The sequence below is a fragment of the Sciurus vulgaris genome (genome assembly GCF_902686455.1).
Source record: "Sciurus vulgaris genome assembly, chromosome: 17".
NCBI classification, from domain to species: Eukaryota; Metazoa; Chordata; class Mammalia; order Rodentia; family Sciuridae; genus Sciurus; species Sciurus vulgaris.
Window position 1 is genome coordinate 57147015 of NC_136478.1, and position 16340 is coordinate 57163354.

The window sequence follows — 16340 nt, forward strand, 5'->3', positions numbered from 1 at the left end:
TAAAATACAGGTAGCAGACCATGTCCGCTTCCCAGCAAGGCTGTGTGTGATTTTATTTTATTTATTTTTTATTATCAGGGATTGAACCCAGGGGCGCTTAACCATTGAACCACATCCCCAGCCCTTTTTGTATTTTTTATTTTGAGATAGGGTCTCACTAAATTGCTTAGGGCCTCCCTAAATTGCTGAGGCTGGCCTTGAACTTGTGATCCTCCTGCCTCAGCCTCCCAAGCGCTCTGTGTGAATTTTGTGCCTGCTTGATAGTAAATGTTGGTATATCTGGGACAAGATGTGCTCTGAGACTTGTGTTCACTTATGCAGACCTCCTGGGAGCAGGCCTCGGGAGGATACCTGAGCTCCAGGCACCCCTAGTGCTTAGGGAGGGGCTCCTGAGCCTTCTCCCAAGATCCTCCTAATCCCGAATGGCTTTTCTACCTCTTCCTCGCTGATTGGCTCCCTCCCAGCTTGATCCTTCTCTGCCTCTGTTGCATTTTCTTTCTCTGCTCCTGTGGTTTGGTTATCAACACAGCCCAGAGGCCCTTAAAGGGTTTGGCCAGGGTGGCACTAGGGTGTAGTGCTGAGATCTTTAAGAGGTGTGGCCTAGCTGGAGGCCTTTTGGTCACTGGGGGTGTGCCCTTGAAGGGAGTCATGGGACTCAGCCCCCTCTGCACTCTTTTGCTTCCTGGTCATGAGGTAAGTGACTTTGCTTCACAGTGTGATCCTCCACGATGGGCTGCCTTGCCACAGGCCCAGAGGAGTAGGGCCAGCCAATGAGGGACTAGAACACCCCAAACTGCAAGCCAGAGCATGATGCTCTCAGGAGGTGGTGGAACCTTCTGGAAGAAAGGTAGATCGTGAGAGTGTGGCCTTGAACAGGCTACTGGAACCCTAACCCCGCTTATCTCCTTGCTTGCCCACCACCATGAGGTGGGAAGCTCCTCCATACCCCATACTCCCTGCCATGATGAGCTGCTTCAGCACAGGCCCAAAGCAACAGGGCCAGGTAAGCAGGACTGAAAACTCTGCAACTGTGACCCCAAATTAACCTTTCCTCCTTATAAGTTGATTATCTCAGGTATTTTGTCACAGTGATGGGAGGCTGACTAACACAAGTTGATTATTGCAGGTGTTTGTTATAGTTGTGTAACGAAAGCTGACTTGCACATCTGCTCTTCAACATTGTCTCTCTGGACCTCACTCTTTCTATTTTTATTTATTTATTTTTTTTTTTCATGGTGCAGGGGATGAAACTCAGGGCCTCACCCATGCTAGGCAAGTATTCTGCCACTGAGCAATACCCCGCCACCCCAGACCTCTGTATGATTTATTTCGAGACAGGGTCTCATCAAGTTGTTGAGACTGGCCTCCACTCTGGATCTTCCTGCCTCAGCCTCCTGAGTAGCTGGGGTCACAGGTGTGAACTACCACACCCAGGTATGCTCACTCTTCAAGGCACTTCTCTTCTCACTAGCTTTTGAGACTTCGCCTCATATCTTTGACTTCTCTCATTCTACTTCTGACCTCCCCACCCATCACCACACCAAGACTGACCTCAGCATCCTCCCTCAAACCTCTTCTTCCCCTTGCCTCCCCATCTCAGGGACAACCCTGTTGTCCACTTGGTCACCCAGGCCGACCCATACTGACCTTTGTCTTCTTCTACATCTTGGTCCAAGCCCTCCATCCTCTCTCTCCAGGGCCCTGCCTTGCCCAGCCCTGTTCTCCCAGATGTCCAGCCTGTCTTTCTAAGACCATCTGCCCCCCTCTGCCTTCCTTCAGAGTGCCAGCCTGTCCCCAGAGGCCCCCGACTTCCTGCCTGCCTCTCTCCACTCCCCCACCTTCCTGCTCTGCTCCTGGCCACCTTCTAGCTTTCCTGGTCTGAGGAGTAAGTGGGAGCCAGCGAGGCTCATCCCCCTTCAAGAAGGAGATCCATCCCCAAATCCAGGCCCACAAGGGTCTTCTAGAAACAGCTGGAGGCTGCCGAGTGGGATTCAGGGGTCCTTCCCCAAGCAGCCTCTGCCTGTGGCTGGACCAGCCCATCCCGAGAGGGAAGTGGGCTGAAGGCCAGAGGATTGCCCAACGTGTGGTCTGGGGAATCTGCTGGGTCAACAGGTTGGAAAGGGGAAGTGGCGGGGAAAGGAAGTGGACAATGGGCTTGGCCACCCCAGTCCCAGCCTCCTGGACCCTTGGCTCTCATCTGCTCCTTGGCCCTGGATCTCCCGAGGCCGGGGGCCAGAGCCACCTGCGTCAGGGCCATGTGACTGAGCCCTGCACCTCATGTGACTAGGGGCCAGGAGCTTGGCACTCTGGACAGGAGCTGCCCCGAGCAACGCAGTGTCGTGGACGTGGTCCTCACTTCTGGCGTCAAGCAGGGGGCACGTCAAAAGATACGAAAAGGTCAGGTCAGAGTAACTTGGGGAACACATTTTATCTGACTCAATCTGCTTGAGATGGCGTCCTCGGGCTGGGATGTGCTGGCCGAGGGCGCCTCCCTCGTGCTCCCGGGAATCACGCCTGGGTCCTTCCTGGCACTGCGCACAAACAAATGAGCAAAACTCTGATCTGTTCGCCTTTTTTTTTTTTTTCTGTACTAAGTCTCTGAAATCTGGTGTGAATTTTATACTCAAAACACCTCTCAGTGTGGACCTGACTCATTCAAGTGCTCAGCAGTTTCCTGTGACCAGTGGTTACAGTGTGAGGCCCTCAGGAAGAGACTTTCTTGGCTAACATTCAGGGCATCCACAAATTTCTTTTTTTTTCTTTCTTTTTAACCAGGGTTTGAACCCAGGGTGCTTAACTACTGACCACATCCCCAGCCTGTTTTTTAAAATTTTTTAAATTTTGAGACAGAGTCTTGCTCAGTTGCTTGGACCTTGCTCAGTTGCTGAGGCTGGCTTCAAATCTGTGATCCTCCTGCCTCAGCCTCCTGAGCCTCTGGGGTTTCAGGTGTGTACCACCGTGCACCTGGCAGCATCTATGGATTTCTAACATCTAACACCTAGAGCTCTGTGCCTCTTGCCCTCTGAGGCTGCTGTGACATTCTAGAATCCTGTGATTTAAATAGTCTGTAACTCACATTGCAGGACCCTTTGGGCCAAATAGCCAGGGGTTCTGACTATTTGCTACGAGTCTGTGATTCTAACACTCTACCTCAGAGTCTTTGATTTAGATCAAGGGCAGGGGTCAGCAAATCTGGCCCACGACTTGTTTTTGTCAATAAAGTTTTATTGGAATGTAGTCATGCCTGTTCTATCTGTGGCCACTTTCATACTGCTGGGACGGGACATAGGTGGGAAGTAGTGATAAGATCCTGGGTGTCTTCTTGACCCACAAAAACAAAAATACTTTCTTTCTGCAGAAATAAACTGCTGAAAACTCACGAAATTTAATCCCCATTTTGAGGTATGGGGAAGGGTGAAACTTGGTCTGTCTATGGTATTTGGAGGTAGGACATTTGGGAGGTAATTAAGGTCAAGTGAAACTGGTTTTATAAAAGAGAAGAGAGATCTGTGCTTACCATGAGTCAGCACGTGATGTCCTTATGCTGCCACCAGCAGAGGGCAATTAAAAGATGCAGCTCCTCAACCTTGGACCTCTCAGCCTCCAGAACTGTAAGCTGAATAAACCTTTATTCTTTATAAATTATCCAGTCTGCGGTACTCAGTTACAGCAACCGAAAACAGACAAAGACAACAACCCTTGATCTAGATAGTCAAAGATTCTAAGATGTGGCTTCACAGATGTCTATTTTATGATTGTTTAGTAACTTGAACATAGGTTAAGACATTCTTTTTCATGCATCAGAATCACCTAATATGTTCTGTTCTACAGCATATTGTTCAAAAGTGAAATGAGATTATGCTTCCCCCATCTTAGCCACTCACTCTAGCAGGCTCCTGTCCTTCCATTAGGTTGAACCCAATAAGATGGCCAAGAGTCAAATTACTCTGGGGTGTAGGGACCTGACAGTTTATTTGCATTTTATTCTTTTCTTTTCTTTCTTTCTTTCGTTCTTTTTCTTTTTTCTTTTTCTTTTTTTTTTTTTTTTTTTTGGTGGTGCTCTACCACTGAGCTACATCCCCAGCCCTTTTTACTTTTTTATTTTGGAGCAGGATCTCACTAAGTTGTTGAGGCTGGTTTGGAACTTGCAATCCTCCTGCCTCAGCCTCCCAAGTTGCTGGGATTACAGGCCTCTGCCACTGCATCTGGCTACTTGTTGTTTTTGAAAACTTGTGACAGAAGGCACATACCCAAAAATTTCCCACCAGTGGCATTTAGTAGGTTCAGTGTGTTATGGACAGTTGTGCAATTGTTACTGCTCTCTGGTCCCAGAACATTTTCAACATCCCAAGAGGAAACCCAAGAGGAAGCCCTGTGCCCCTAAAGCAATTGCTCCTCTATCCCTACCTCCCCAGCCCCTGAAAACCGTGGATCTGCTTTGTGTCTATGAATTTGCCATAATTTACTTGGACTTTCAGAAATGGCCACTTCACCTGAGTCCACTTGCTCATTTTCTAGGATGTTCTCATCTTAGGTTTCTCCTGGCAGGAAATGACTGGTGAGCTGAGGGGTTTGTGCTCAGCCTCCCACAGGGTGATTGAGAATGGAGCCCCCCAAGGCCTCTCCTAAGCTCGTGGGGGCCCTGTGCACGGCCACCCCCATGTCTCCCAGTAAGAGCCTCCAGTTCCAGGGACACAGAAATGTTTGCCAGCCAGAATCAGAGAACCTTATGCCAATGACCCCAAGACCTGCTGAGGACTTCACCACGCTGAATCAACCTGAGAAACACCTGGTACCCTCTTCAGACTCAGAACTGAGTGGACGAAGGCTAGGGGCCTGCCCTGGGTGGCGTCCACCCTAGTGACTTTTCTTACCAGGGATGTTTCCTCTAGGGGCCGGGGGTTGGCAGGAGGTGGGAGATGAGGAGGCCCCCAGGACAGAGTGGGGGCAAGGGGACCCAGGGGATGTTTGTCTCTGTCGGGGAGTGGTCAGGCTCAGCCAGGGCCACCCAGAGAGGGGATGGAAATGCCTGGGTCACAGAGCCAGACCCAGCTTCGTTTTTAAATTTTTCTTTTTTAGTTGTTGATGGACCTTTATTTTTTATTTATTTATATGTGGTGCTGAGAAGCGAACCCAGTGCCTCACATGCCAGGCGAGTGCTCTTCCTCTGAGCCACAACCCTGGCCCCCAGTCCCCACTTCTTGACTCGGAAATGACTTCCTCTAGCAACATGATTTTATTCTCAAACAGCAACAAAAGTATAAATATATCCCCTTTAACTCCTGAAGCATGCAGACAGAAGGGCAAACAGAAAAATCTGCTGAATGAAGAGGTTCCTGAGTTGGGCTGTAGCCACTTCCTCTTGTGAGGCCTACACTGTGCGTGCGTCCTAAAGACTGCCAGCGTCCACTCTGTTCTTTGTTGTTGCTGTGAATATCTCTCTCTCTGTATGTGTTGCAGTGCTGGGGATGGAACCCAGGGCCTTGTGCTGTTGTTAATTTGACAAACATGCACCTAGCGTGTTCAGGTTGAGCATCCCTGATTGGGAAATGTAAAATCTGAAATGCTCCAAAATCTGAAACTTGTGGCATACGAATGGGACACCACGAGAGGAAAATTCCACACCTGACCTCATGGGAAGAGTTGCCATCAAAATACAGATGCATTGAAAATACTCCATAAAAATTATCTTCAGGCTCAGCTGGACATGTGGTGCACATCTGCAATCCCAGGTACTTGAGAGGCTGAGGCAGGAGGATTGCAAGTTGGAGGCCAGCCTGGGAAACTTAGACCCTGTCTTCAAATAAAATAAAAAGGGCTGGGGATATGGCTTAGTGGGTTCAATCTTCAGTACTGTCCCCCACCCCCAGGGAAATTATCTTCAGGCTCCAGGTATATATGAGACAAAGTGAATTTCATGTTTGGACTTTTTGTCCCATCCCCAAGATGTGGCATTATACATAAGCCAATATTCCAAAGTCTGGAACACTTCTGGTCTCAAGCATTTTGGATAAGGGATGCTCCGTCTGTACTAGGTGCCAGGTGCTGGTCTGTGGGTTTTAAGTCTAGTCACCCATTTACTGCTCATTGTATCCACCTGCTTCATAGATGAGGAAGTCAAGGCTGAGAGGGGCTGAGACCTGAAACTCATCAGCAGTGGACCTAGAAGAGGAATCTTCCTTAGTTCATGTTTTCAGTCATGGTAAACTGGGAGAGGCAGTTAAGAACTACTATGGAGCTGAGCGTAGTGGTGTACCCTGTAATCCCAGTAGCTGGGGAGGCTGAGGCAGGAGGATCACAAGTTGGAGGCTAGCCTCAGCAATTTATCAAGACTTTAAGCAACTTAGTGGGACCCTGTCTCAAAATAAAAAAATAAAAAGGGCTGGGGAGGTGGCTCAGTGGTTAAGCACCCCTGGGTTCAATCCTTGGTAACAAAACAAAACAAAACAAAACAAAACAAAACAAAACAAGAACCCTTATCGCCAACGTCTTCCCATTTTTATAGGTAGAAAATCGAGGCCCAGAGAAGGAATAGGACTGTGTTTGGGCCCTGGGCTTAGCGGTCTTGACCTTTTGGTGCAGGATGTTTTCCTCAGAACATGCAAGGAAGGCAGAATATTTATCTGTCTGCGGATACCAGAGGGAGAGCTGGGCACACAGCTGGAAGCCAGGAGGGGGGTAGTGGGCAGTTGGTTCTTGCCAGAAGGACCTCAAAGGGCGCTGTGGGGGTTGGAGGCCAAGCCAAGACCACCAAACCCTGGGGGTCAAACCACACCAGGAAGCGGGTGACCTCAAGAGTAGGGTCTGGGACGGGGTCAGCTCTCCACCCACCTCTGCCTACCCGAGCCCTCTCCGACCTTCACAGGCTGTCCTGTAATTTTGGTATGTGCGTCACGGGAAGACAGGACAAACAGCCTGGGGTGGAAGGGGCCACTCCTGTTTTTCCTGGTTAAGGTTTGCTGGGGCCAGCGCCTGGAGAATCCAACAGCAACCTGGTACACAGGGCCAATCGGTGGCCTGCAGCGGTGTTTGGGCAACCTGGGAACCTCCTGGCAGAGAAGGTAAGGCTGGGGGGAGGAGGGAGGGAAGGGGGGAGGGAGGGGCTTCCAGATCTTGGCTTCTTGGAACCGTTTCCTTCATAATCTGGGAAGAGACGTGAAGTATTACCGTCACCACGTTGGAATCCATGTCAGAGTCCTGGGCTCTTGGAACGAACTCGGGCTGCCCAAAGGAAAAGCCCCTGAGAAGGCTGGAAAGTGCTTTTGTTACTTTTGGATGTCCTTTGTCCCTCTCTGACTTGCCGGAATTCTTGCCTTGGTGGTAAAGCAACCGAGCTCAGCAGCGAGCCTGCTGAGCCAGCCTGTAGCTTGGCGACTCTGCTTCCTAAGACAGCTTCTTGCACTTCACACTGACCTGTGACCCATCCACGCACAAAAGTGCAGCTCGGGGACTCTTTTCTTTCTTTCTTTTTTTAATGCCGGGGATGGAACCCAGAACCTCACACGTGCCAGGCAGCTGCTGTGTCACTGAGCTACACCCCAGCCTGTGACTCTCCATAAACTGAACACACCCATGTATTAGCCTCAGCATGAGCCCCATCTCTGGTGCCCCAGGGGCCCCTAGAGGGCAGCTGACTGTGACTTTTAACACCACAGAGTCCCTTTGACTTTTTTTTTTTTTTTTTTTTTGGTACCAGGGATTGGTACCCACTGGGCCATATCCCCAGCCTTTTTAGTTTTTATTTTGTGACAGGATCTCCCTTTACTGTTGCTGAGGCTGGCTTTGAACTCCCCATCCTCCTGTCTCAGCCTCCCAAGTAGCTGGGATCGCAGGCGTGGGCCACCGCAGCCTGCTCTTTTGTCTGTTTCTGAGCTTCACGTGGATGGAATCATTCAGTCCTCAGCGCGATGGAATCCGAGCCTGGTCCTTCCCCTGTGGTAGACCATTCCACTGGGTAACCATGCCACGGTGGGACGGGGTGCGTTCCCAGCTGCGCTGCTGGGAACCTTCTAGTGCATGTCTTTTGGTGAGCATGTGTGTGCTTTTCCAGGAAGCGGGGAGGATCGCTGGGTCATGGAAGAGGACTCCCACGTTCAGCTGTAGTTGATTCCACCCCTGGGGGTTCCTAGGGCACAAGTTCCAGCAAAACTGGTGGCCGATGGCCAAGCACGCATGTACAGAGACTCACGTCTGACGACGCTCGTCCTCTCAAACAGCTGAAAGAAATTGGGTAGTTTTTGTTTTGGACGTGCTGGGGATTGAACTCAGGGCCTCACACATGCTAGGCAAGGGCTTTGCCACTGAGTTACATCCCCAGCTCTTGAGAGGCTGAAAGAAGGCTCTTGACTTCTGTGGGTCCATTTCTGTCCTCTTTCTGTCACTGGCCAGGTGTTGAACGGGAACTTACCGTGTGCTGAGAGTACTGTCCTGGATGCTGGGAATGGTGTGGAGCCCAGGGCGGGGCGGGGCTGGTGTTCTGGGAAATGGGGATAAAGTCATACTCACTTCCTAGGATTGTGAGAGGCACATAATAGGTGTTCAATGAACATCACCTGTTATTTTAATTATTAAAAATAATAATGGCCATGATGTTTTATCTGTAGATGGAAGCATGTAAATGCAGTCTATATAAATACACAATGGTGATTTATTATAAAACAAAGAAGAATGCTTCTCATGATGATCCTCACCGTCCTTATGAAAGGCCTTTAGTTTGAGGCTGGTGAGTAGGCATGACCCATTCAGCTATGGACTAAGTTCGAAGCTGTCATGAAGTGAGAGGCAGATGCGAGTAGACAGAGGGGGAAGCGGATCCAAGGCAAACTAAAAGGAAAAGGTGAAGAGATGGGACGTTGGTGACGTGTCCCCATTTCTGCTTAGAATGTTCAGGAGGAAATGTTGCAGACGATACCGTTGCCTGTGCACAGGAAGTTTGTCGGTTTGACTCAGCAGGAGATGAGCAGGGTGGGTCCTGGGGGTCTTGGGGATGGGCACAATGGCAGCTAAGGTGAGTGGCGCTCACCGTGGCCCAGTGCTGTTGACGCTTCCCTCCTTGATGTGCCCGTTCAACGAGCTGGATTCTTAGGTCGCCCTGGGGGCAGGCATGCCATTATCCCCTCTCCAGAGGAGGAAGCTGAGGCACAGGGGACTTGCCCAAGGCCACAGGATGGTGAGGGCTGGGGTTTGTAGAGGCCGGGCACATTTCACTCTGGGGATGATGGCAGCAGAGTACCCAACTCCACACCCACAAAAAAAGCAGCTTGACCTCAGGTGCTGCCAGGCAGGGTGGGGAGCCTGGCTTCCTCTCTGTCCTTCCTGTTATGTCAGCACCAGCTAGAGCTTGGGGCAGTGCCAGCCAACCCATAAGAGTCGGCAGAGGCCCACAGGGCCACTTTGACATGGGGCAGGGCAGGGACTCCCGTCTGGCTCCTCTTGTCCCCAAAGCCCCGTTCAGTCGAGTGCCCCTGTGAGCCAGGTGCGCGGCGCCCATCACCCCTCAGGGTCTCCCCAAACGGGCAAGGGGGTCCACCTCAGTGACTCCCTCCCCAGGGCAGGAAGTGAGGGAGACCGCTGGAACGACCAGCGCGGTCACAGAGCCGCGATCCACTGGGGCCACAAGCTGTGTTGCCCTCCAGCTCTGGAGTCCCAGATTCGGGGATGATGGACGCCCCAGAGCACGGGGCTCCAGAGTGGGGCTGACATGGCTGGAAACTCGGTTCTGTCCTCGACTTACCTGAGTGATCTCGGGTAAGTTACCTTCTCTGTGCTTCAGCTTCCTCATCTGCAGAATGGGTTTAACAAAGCAGTATCAAAATCAGAGGGTTGGTGTAGGAGGGTGCCATGACACAATGTTTAAAGCCACTTAAAGCCGCTTGGATCAATGCCTGGTACACAACTGGATGCACATAATAAATGGTGACGTGATTGTTGGTGGTAGAGCCTATTGCTTCTCTGCTCCCATCTTGTTAGCAATATAAGATTAAGTCCTTACCAGCCCATGTGGCCCTAGGTACTCCAGCCCCGCCACCCTGTCCCCCTCATCTGCTCCTCACTGCTCTTCCTTGAACTTGACCGTGTTCTGGCCTCAAGGCCTTCGCACTGGCTGTTCCCTCTGCCTGGAACACTCTTCCCCCAGATCTTCACATAGTACCCTCCCTCAATTCTTTCAGATTTTTTTTTCTACCGGGGATTAACCCAGGGGCACGGAACCACTGAGCCGCCTCCCCAGCCCTTTTTATTTTTAGTTGTTGGTGGACACAATACCTTTATCTTCTCTATTTATATGGTGCTGAGGATGGAACCCAGGGCCTCATGCATGGCAGGCAAGCACTATATCACTGAGCCACAACCCCAGCCCCTGTAGCTCTTTTTTATATTATATTAGAGACAGGGTCTGGCTACATTACTTAGGGCCTTGCTAAGTTGCTGAGGCTGGCCTTGAACTCACAATCCTCCTGCCTCAGCCTCCCGAATTGCTAGGATGACAGGGGTGCGCCACTGTGCCTGGCTCCTTTAGTTTTTTTCCTCAAGTGTCACCAACTCAGAGAAGCATTTCCTGCCCACTCATGTAAATTCCCCCGTGGCAGCTTCCCTACGTGATCTTTTTCCCCATGGCATTTGTCACCTTATGAGACACTGTGTATTTTGCTCACTTCTGTCTTGATGGCTGAATCCTCCCACTGGAGCGTGAGCTCCCAGGAGAAAGTCTTTTGTCTGTCTTGACCCCCTGTTGTGCCTCAGGACCTGGAACAGCACGTGGAACAGAACAAGGGCTCAGGAACTGCGTTGTGTGAATGAATGAATGGTCACGAATTCCATCTTTCATGGTCGCGCCTTCTCAGTATTATCATGATTTTAAGAATAAAAAGCAGTAGGATTCTGTAAGGGCTCTGGCTCTCCATCTGTGTGCCAGTTACATGGCATATTCAGGGTACAAAATCCAGAAAGCTGAACCTGTGTGACATGAGCACTCTGCTGTCCACGTGTTTTCCCACGATCTTGTTTATGCTAAAAAAGGATGGAAAGATTGCTCACAGGTGCATTTCCATCGTATCAAGATCAGAAAATGCAGATGAAAAAGAACTAAGACAAATACTTTGGCTGTGAACACAGATGGATGTTTTCCCTCTTTTTTTTTTTTTTTTTTCGACACTGGGAATTGAACTTAGGGGCACTCCACCACTGAGCCATGTCCCCAGCCCTATTTTGTATTTTATTTAGAGACAGGTCTCACTGAGTTGCTTAGGACCTCACTAAGTTGCTGAGGCTGGCTTTGAACTCACAATCCTCCTGCCTCAGCCTCCTGAACTGCTGGGATTACAGGTGTGCACCACTGTACCTGGCTGTTTTCCCCTCTTGATGAACAGTTGGAGTACAATATTTTGTTTCATTTGCTTTTCATTTTTATTTTTAATTTTTTATAATTATAGGAGGAGATGTCTTTCTTTCTTTCTTTCAAAATGGGATCTTGCTATGTTGCCTAGGGAGGTCCCAAGGTGATTCTCCTGGCTCAAATAATAATTGACCAGGGTTCTAATAAATTAATATTTTATAATTCCAAGATTTTTATTGTGACAGTGTTCTACCATTGCCGTCCTATTGTAGAATTTCAAGCTATCAATGAACTCGGGCTCCAGTGTGTTCACATTCTGAAATCACAGTTTTCTGACCTGCTGGGGTTCTAAAGATTCAATACCCTAGAACTCCAGACCATGCACAAGCCGGCGTTCTAACATCTGACATCCAGGAGTTCCAGGCTTCTGTACTGGGTGCAATAACACACGCCTGGAGTCTCAGTGAGTTGGGAGGCTGGGGCAGGGGGATGCAAGTTAGAGGCCAGCCTGGGACCCTGTTTCAAATTAAAAAATACATAGAGCTGGGGATGTGGCTCAGTGGTAGAGCACCCCTAGGTTCAATTTCCAGAATCAAAGACAGACAGACAGACAAACAAAACCCTTCGGTTGTGCTGGAATTCCAGGGTTGCAATATTCCAGAATTCCAGGGTGCAAGTGCTGAAAGCTCCAGTCTTCCAGATGCCAGTGGGCTGGCGCTCCGGTATTCCGGTGCCCAGGATGCTGGTGGAGTGGCTTCCACTACCCCAGGAATCCCAAACCCTCGGGAGCTTGCATCTCTGAAATCTCGCTGCGTTTCTCTCCTGCCCAGGTGTCTGGACCCAGATGGAGAACGATTCTCTCAGCTACCCCTTGGAGTACGGGGACTACAGTGACCTTCTGGACGTCCCCGTGGACTGCCCGGATGGCTCCTGCGTTGCCACCGACACCCTCCGCGTGGCCCCTCTGCTGCTGTACGCCGCGGTCTTCCTGGTGGGGGTGCCAGGCAACGTCATGGTGGCCTGGGTGGCCGGGAAGGAGGCCGGCCGGCGGGTGGGGGCCACCTGGCTCCTCCACCTGGCCATGGCCGATCTGCTGTGCTGCCTGTCCCTCCCCATCCTGGCGGTGCCCATCGCCCGCGAAGGCCACTGGCCCTACGGCGCGGCCGGCTGCCGGCTGCTGCCCTCGGCCATCCTGCTGTCCATGTACGCCAGCGTGCTGCTCCTGGCCGCGCTCAGCGCCGACCTCTGCCTGCGGGCCCTCGGGCTCCCCGGGTGGGCAGCGGCGCGGCGGCCGCGTGCCCTGCGGGCGGCTCAGGGCGCAGCCTGGACCCTGGCCTTGCTGCTGACGGTGCCCTCGGCGCTGCACCGCCGCCTGCACCAGGAGCACTTCCCGGCCCGGCTGCTGTGCGTGGTGGACTACGGGGGCTCCGCCGCCGCAGAGTACACCGTGACGGCCCTTCGGTTTACTTTTGGCTTCCTGGGGCCGCTGGTCTTCGTGGTCGGCTGCCACGGCGTCCTCCTGTGCCGGGTGACCCGACGACACTGGCCTCTGGGCGTGGCCGTCGTGGTGGGGTTTTTCATCTGCTGGGCCCCCTACCACCTCCTGGGGCTGGTGCTCACCGTGGCTGCCCCCAACTCCGCGCTCCTGGCCCGGGCCCTGCGGGCTGAACCCCTGGTTGTGGGCCTGGCCCTTGCTCATAGCTGCCTCAATCCTATGTTCTTCCTGTATTTTGGGCGGGCTCAACTGCGTAGGTCACTGCCAGCTGCCTGTCACTTTGCCCTGAGGTCGTCCCAGGATGAAGAGGAAAATATGGTAAGCAAGGTATTCACCAGTCATGACCTGGTGTCAGAGATGGAGGTGTAGGCAAGAGGGACACTGGCTTTTAACTTCCTAGTCCATTTCACAAACAGCATCAGGCATGCCTGGATCCAGGGGCTCATTTTATCCATTCATTCAAAGAACATTCATTATGCACTTGCTGTATGCAAGGCCCTAATACAGGCATGGGGGCATAGTAGTGACCAGAAGAGACATAAATCCTGCACTCAGACAGCTGACATTATGGGGGAAGAAGACAGACTATAAACCAACAAATAAATGAATATGGAACATGTGAAGGATGATCCGTGCTAAGAAATCTAAAGAAGACAAAGAGGGCTGGGTGGGGCAGTGGAGATCAGTCAAGAAGGGTCCCTCAGAGAAGGTGAAATGGGAGCCAAAAACCTGAACAAGGGAGAGCATAATTGAGAGAAAATTGTTCCAAGCAGAGGGACCAGCCAAGCAGTAAGTGCAAAGGCCCTGAGGTCACCTGGGGGGTGTAGCTCATGGTAAAGCACTGGCCTAGTAAGTCCCATGAAATATTTTGGACATACTTATACTCAAAAAATTATTTGTTGTTTATCTAAAATTTGAAGGCAGAGCATTCAGTATTTCTTTTCCAAGTTCCTTACTGTGAGCATCTTGATTTGACTTAGATTTTAATAAAACCCCTCTCTGGTTGCTGGTGGAGATGGCTATGGGAAGTAAGGAGTGAGGAACCCAGTGAGGAGGCTACTGCAATAGTCTAAGCAAAAAAGAGGTGGTAGTAACTTGGATCAGGGTGGTAGAGCAGAGCTACTGGGACGCTGATGAATTACGGCATTTTGAAGAAAAGGCTAAGTCCAAGCCCCTTGGCTTGGCATTCAAGGCTTCTCTCCACCACTTCTGCTCTAGTTTCTCAGACCCTGTAGTAGACAGAATAATGGCTGCCAATGTTGTGCACATCCTAACCTCCTGGCACTAGGGAACCTTACATGGCAAAGGGACTTGCAGATATAATGAAGTTAAGGATGGGGACATTATTCTGGTCTGTCCAGGTGGGCCCAAAGTCATCACAAGGATCCTTTAAAGAGTACGACAGGAGATTGGAGTCAGTAGCAGAAGATGTGATGACTGGAACAGAGTTTCCAGGGACAAGAGGAAGGTTCTGCAAGCCAAGGAATGCAGGTGGCCTCCAGAAGCTGAAAAAAGGCAGGGACAGAGTCTCTCCCAAACCTCCAGAAGGAAAGCAGAACTGCTGACATCTTGACTCTAAACTTTTGACTGCCAACATTTTAAGAGAATATGTCATATTGTTTTCAGTCACTGTGCTTGTTATGGCAGCCACAGGGAGCTTATACAAACTGCCTGGGCGGCTTCTTCTCAAGCCTCTGAGCCTTTTCTCAAGCTGGCTGGAATGCCTGTCTCATCTGTGCTGTCTGATTTGGTGATCACAAGTCACCTCTGACTATCCGAACTAAAATTAACTAACCCTAACCCTCAGGTACCCTGGGCATAGTTGAAGGTCCAAGAGCCAAATGTGGTTGGTGTCTGCCATTCTGGACTGCACAGGTATAGAACATTCCCAACACTGCAGAAAGTTCCATAAGACCCTGCCTCTCTAGAATCTCCTTTAAAATTTCAATGGCTTGGGGACCCCCCCCCCCCCCTTTTTTTCCCCTTTTTTTGTACTGGGGAGTGAACCCACGGGTGTTTTACCACTGAACTACATCCCCTTGCCCTTTTTGAAAATTTAAAAAATTTAAGACAGGATCTCACTAAGTTGCTTAGGGCCTCACTAAATTGCTGAGGCTGACCTTGAACTTGCAATCCTCCTGCCTCAGCCTCCCATGTTGCTGGGATTGCAGGCATGTGCTACCGTGCCTGGCTGCTTGGGTCTTTTGAACCATGTGGTAATGGCACCCGTGTATATGGCACTCTGCACATATTTTTCCGTGAGAGTATACATTAGTCACCTTTTTGTTACTGTTACCACATACTTGACACAGGTTACTTATGGGGAAAAAAGAAACACAAGAGGTTTGGTTTGCAGTTTAGGAAGCTGAAAGTCCGAGGAGCATAGCACAGGCTCAGTGAGGGTCCCCTGGTCTGCACCGCCTACTAGCGGACAGCAGGTGGAAGTGTGTGCGCAGGGGGCAGACCGCCTTCCAATACGGAGCGCAGAGCGGGGCGGGGCCAGGCTTGCTCAACTAGCCTATGAGAGGCAAGGAACTGCGGGAGACCCGCCTTCCCAGAGCCGCCCCACCTCTTAAAGGGGGCCATAGCATTTCCCGATAGCGTCATCCCAAGGACCAGCCTTTAATCCCACGGACCTTAGAGAGGGGGACACAGTTAAATCATATCCAGACCACAGCAAGGTAGTTCTCATATCAACCCACAGACAGGGTGAAATGCTTCATTTTATAAGTCAAGGTCCAGGGAGGGGAGGTCATTTGCCCAAGATCACACAGCAAGGACACTGGAGAGCTGGAATTTGATTTCAGTTTTACTTGACTTCAATGCTCGCACTCTTCATCGCCAAAATTTTCCTTCAAGGCCTTGCTCAAATGGCATGCCCTCCAGGGAGCCCACCCTGAATTGCCCTTTTCTTAGGCAGAGGTGCTTTTCCTTTCTTTGAGTCTCGGGAGCACAAGTTCTCAGATAAACCACAAATTCCCCAAGGGTGACAACTGGACCTCTTTAATTTCTGTCTCTCCTCCTATCCTACAGCTGAGAAACAGTCAAATTTTATTTGTCTAGATCCCTTTTTTTTTTTTTTTTTTTTTTCCAACTAGACTGTAGGCTCCCTGAGGGTGGTAGCCTCTTTCTTACTGTTTTTACTTCATATGATATAGGGATGCATATTAGGTTTTCAACAATTCATGTTTTAGTTTCAGTATTTTATTCAGAATTGTTACACATGAATTATTAAGAGGTCTGTCTTGTACAATGAATTTTCCCCCCTTGGACAATTTATATTGCTACTTGAAAGGTTGAAAAAAAATCCGTCCATGAACCCACCAGGGCCAGGTGTCACTTGGGTGTTCTTTGATAACTTTCAAAAACAACTTTGGTAGGGTTTAAATTCTTTCAGACCTTATTCATTAGGCTTTTTCTTTTCTTTTTTTTAAAGAAGAGTGAATTTCTTGGGAGCTTCCAAATGTATTTCTGTGCAATTTTACATAAAATTCCCTTAATCATTAAAAATAA

General features: G+C 50.3%; 1 protein-coding gene across 8 annotated transcripts; it reads left to right on the top strand.

Annotated features, from left to right (window-relative positions):
* The first annotated feature begins 83 nt into the window (after positions 1-83).
* On the top strand, positions 84-15230 carry C5AR2 (complement C5a receptor 2). 8 transcript variants are annotated; one of them, XM_079117972.1, is made up of 4 exons: positions 700-2397; positions 5461-5732; positions 6866-7061; positions 12163-15230. In XM_079117972.1, the coding sequence occupies exon 4, from the start codon at positions 12177-12179 to the stop codon at positions 13194-13196; it is 1020 nt and encodes a 339-aa protein (XP_078974098.1). In that variant the 5' UTR covers positions 700-2397; positions 5461-5732; positions 6866-7061; positions 12163-12176; the 3' UTR covers positions 13197-15230. The 8 variants fall into 8 exon arrangements, with proteins under 8 accessions (XP_078974096.1, XP_078974098.1, XP_078974103.1 ...); XM_079117971.1 differs by lacking the exon at positions 700-2397 and adding an exon at positions 5092-5378; XM_079117973.1 differs by lacking the exon at positions 700-2397 and adding an exon at positions 5092-5364.
* Positions 15231-16340: the final 1110 nt, after the last annotated feature.

Excerpts from the sequence above, each read along its gene's own strand:
- C5AR2 (XM_079117970.1), top strand. Across the intron at positions 7,062-12,162 it reads GGAACCTCCTGGCAGAGAAG|GTGTCTGGACCCAGATGGAG; the intron begins GTAAGGCTGGGG and ends TCTCCTGCCCAG.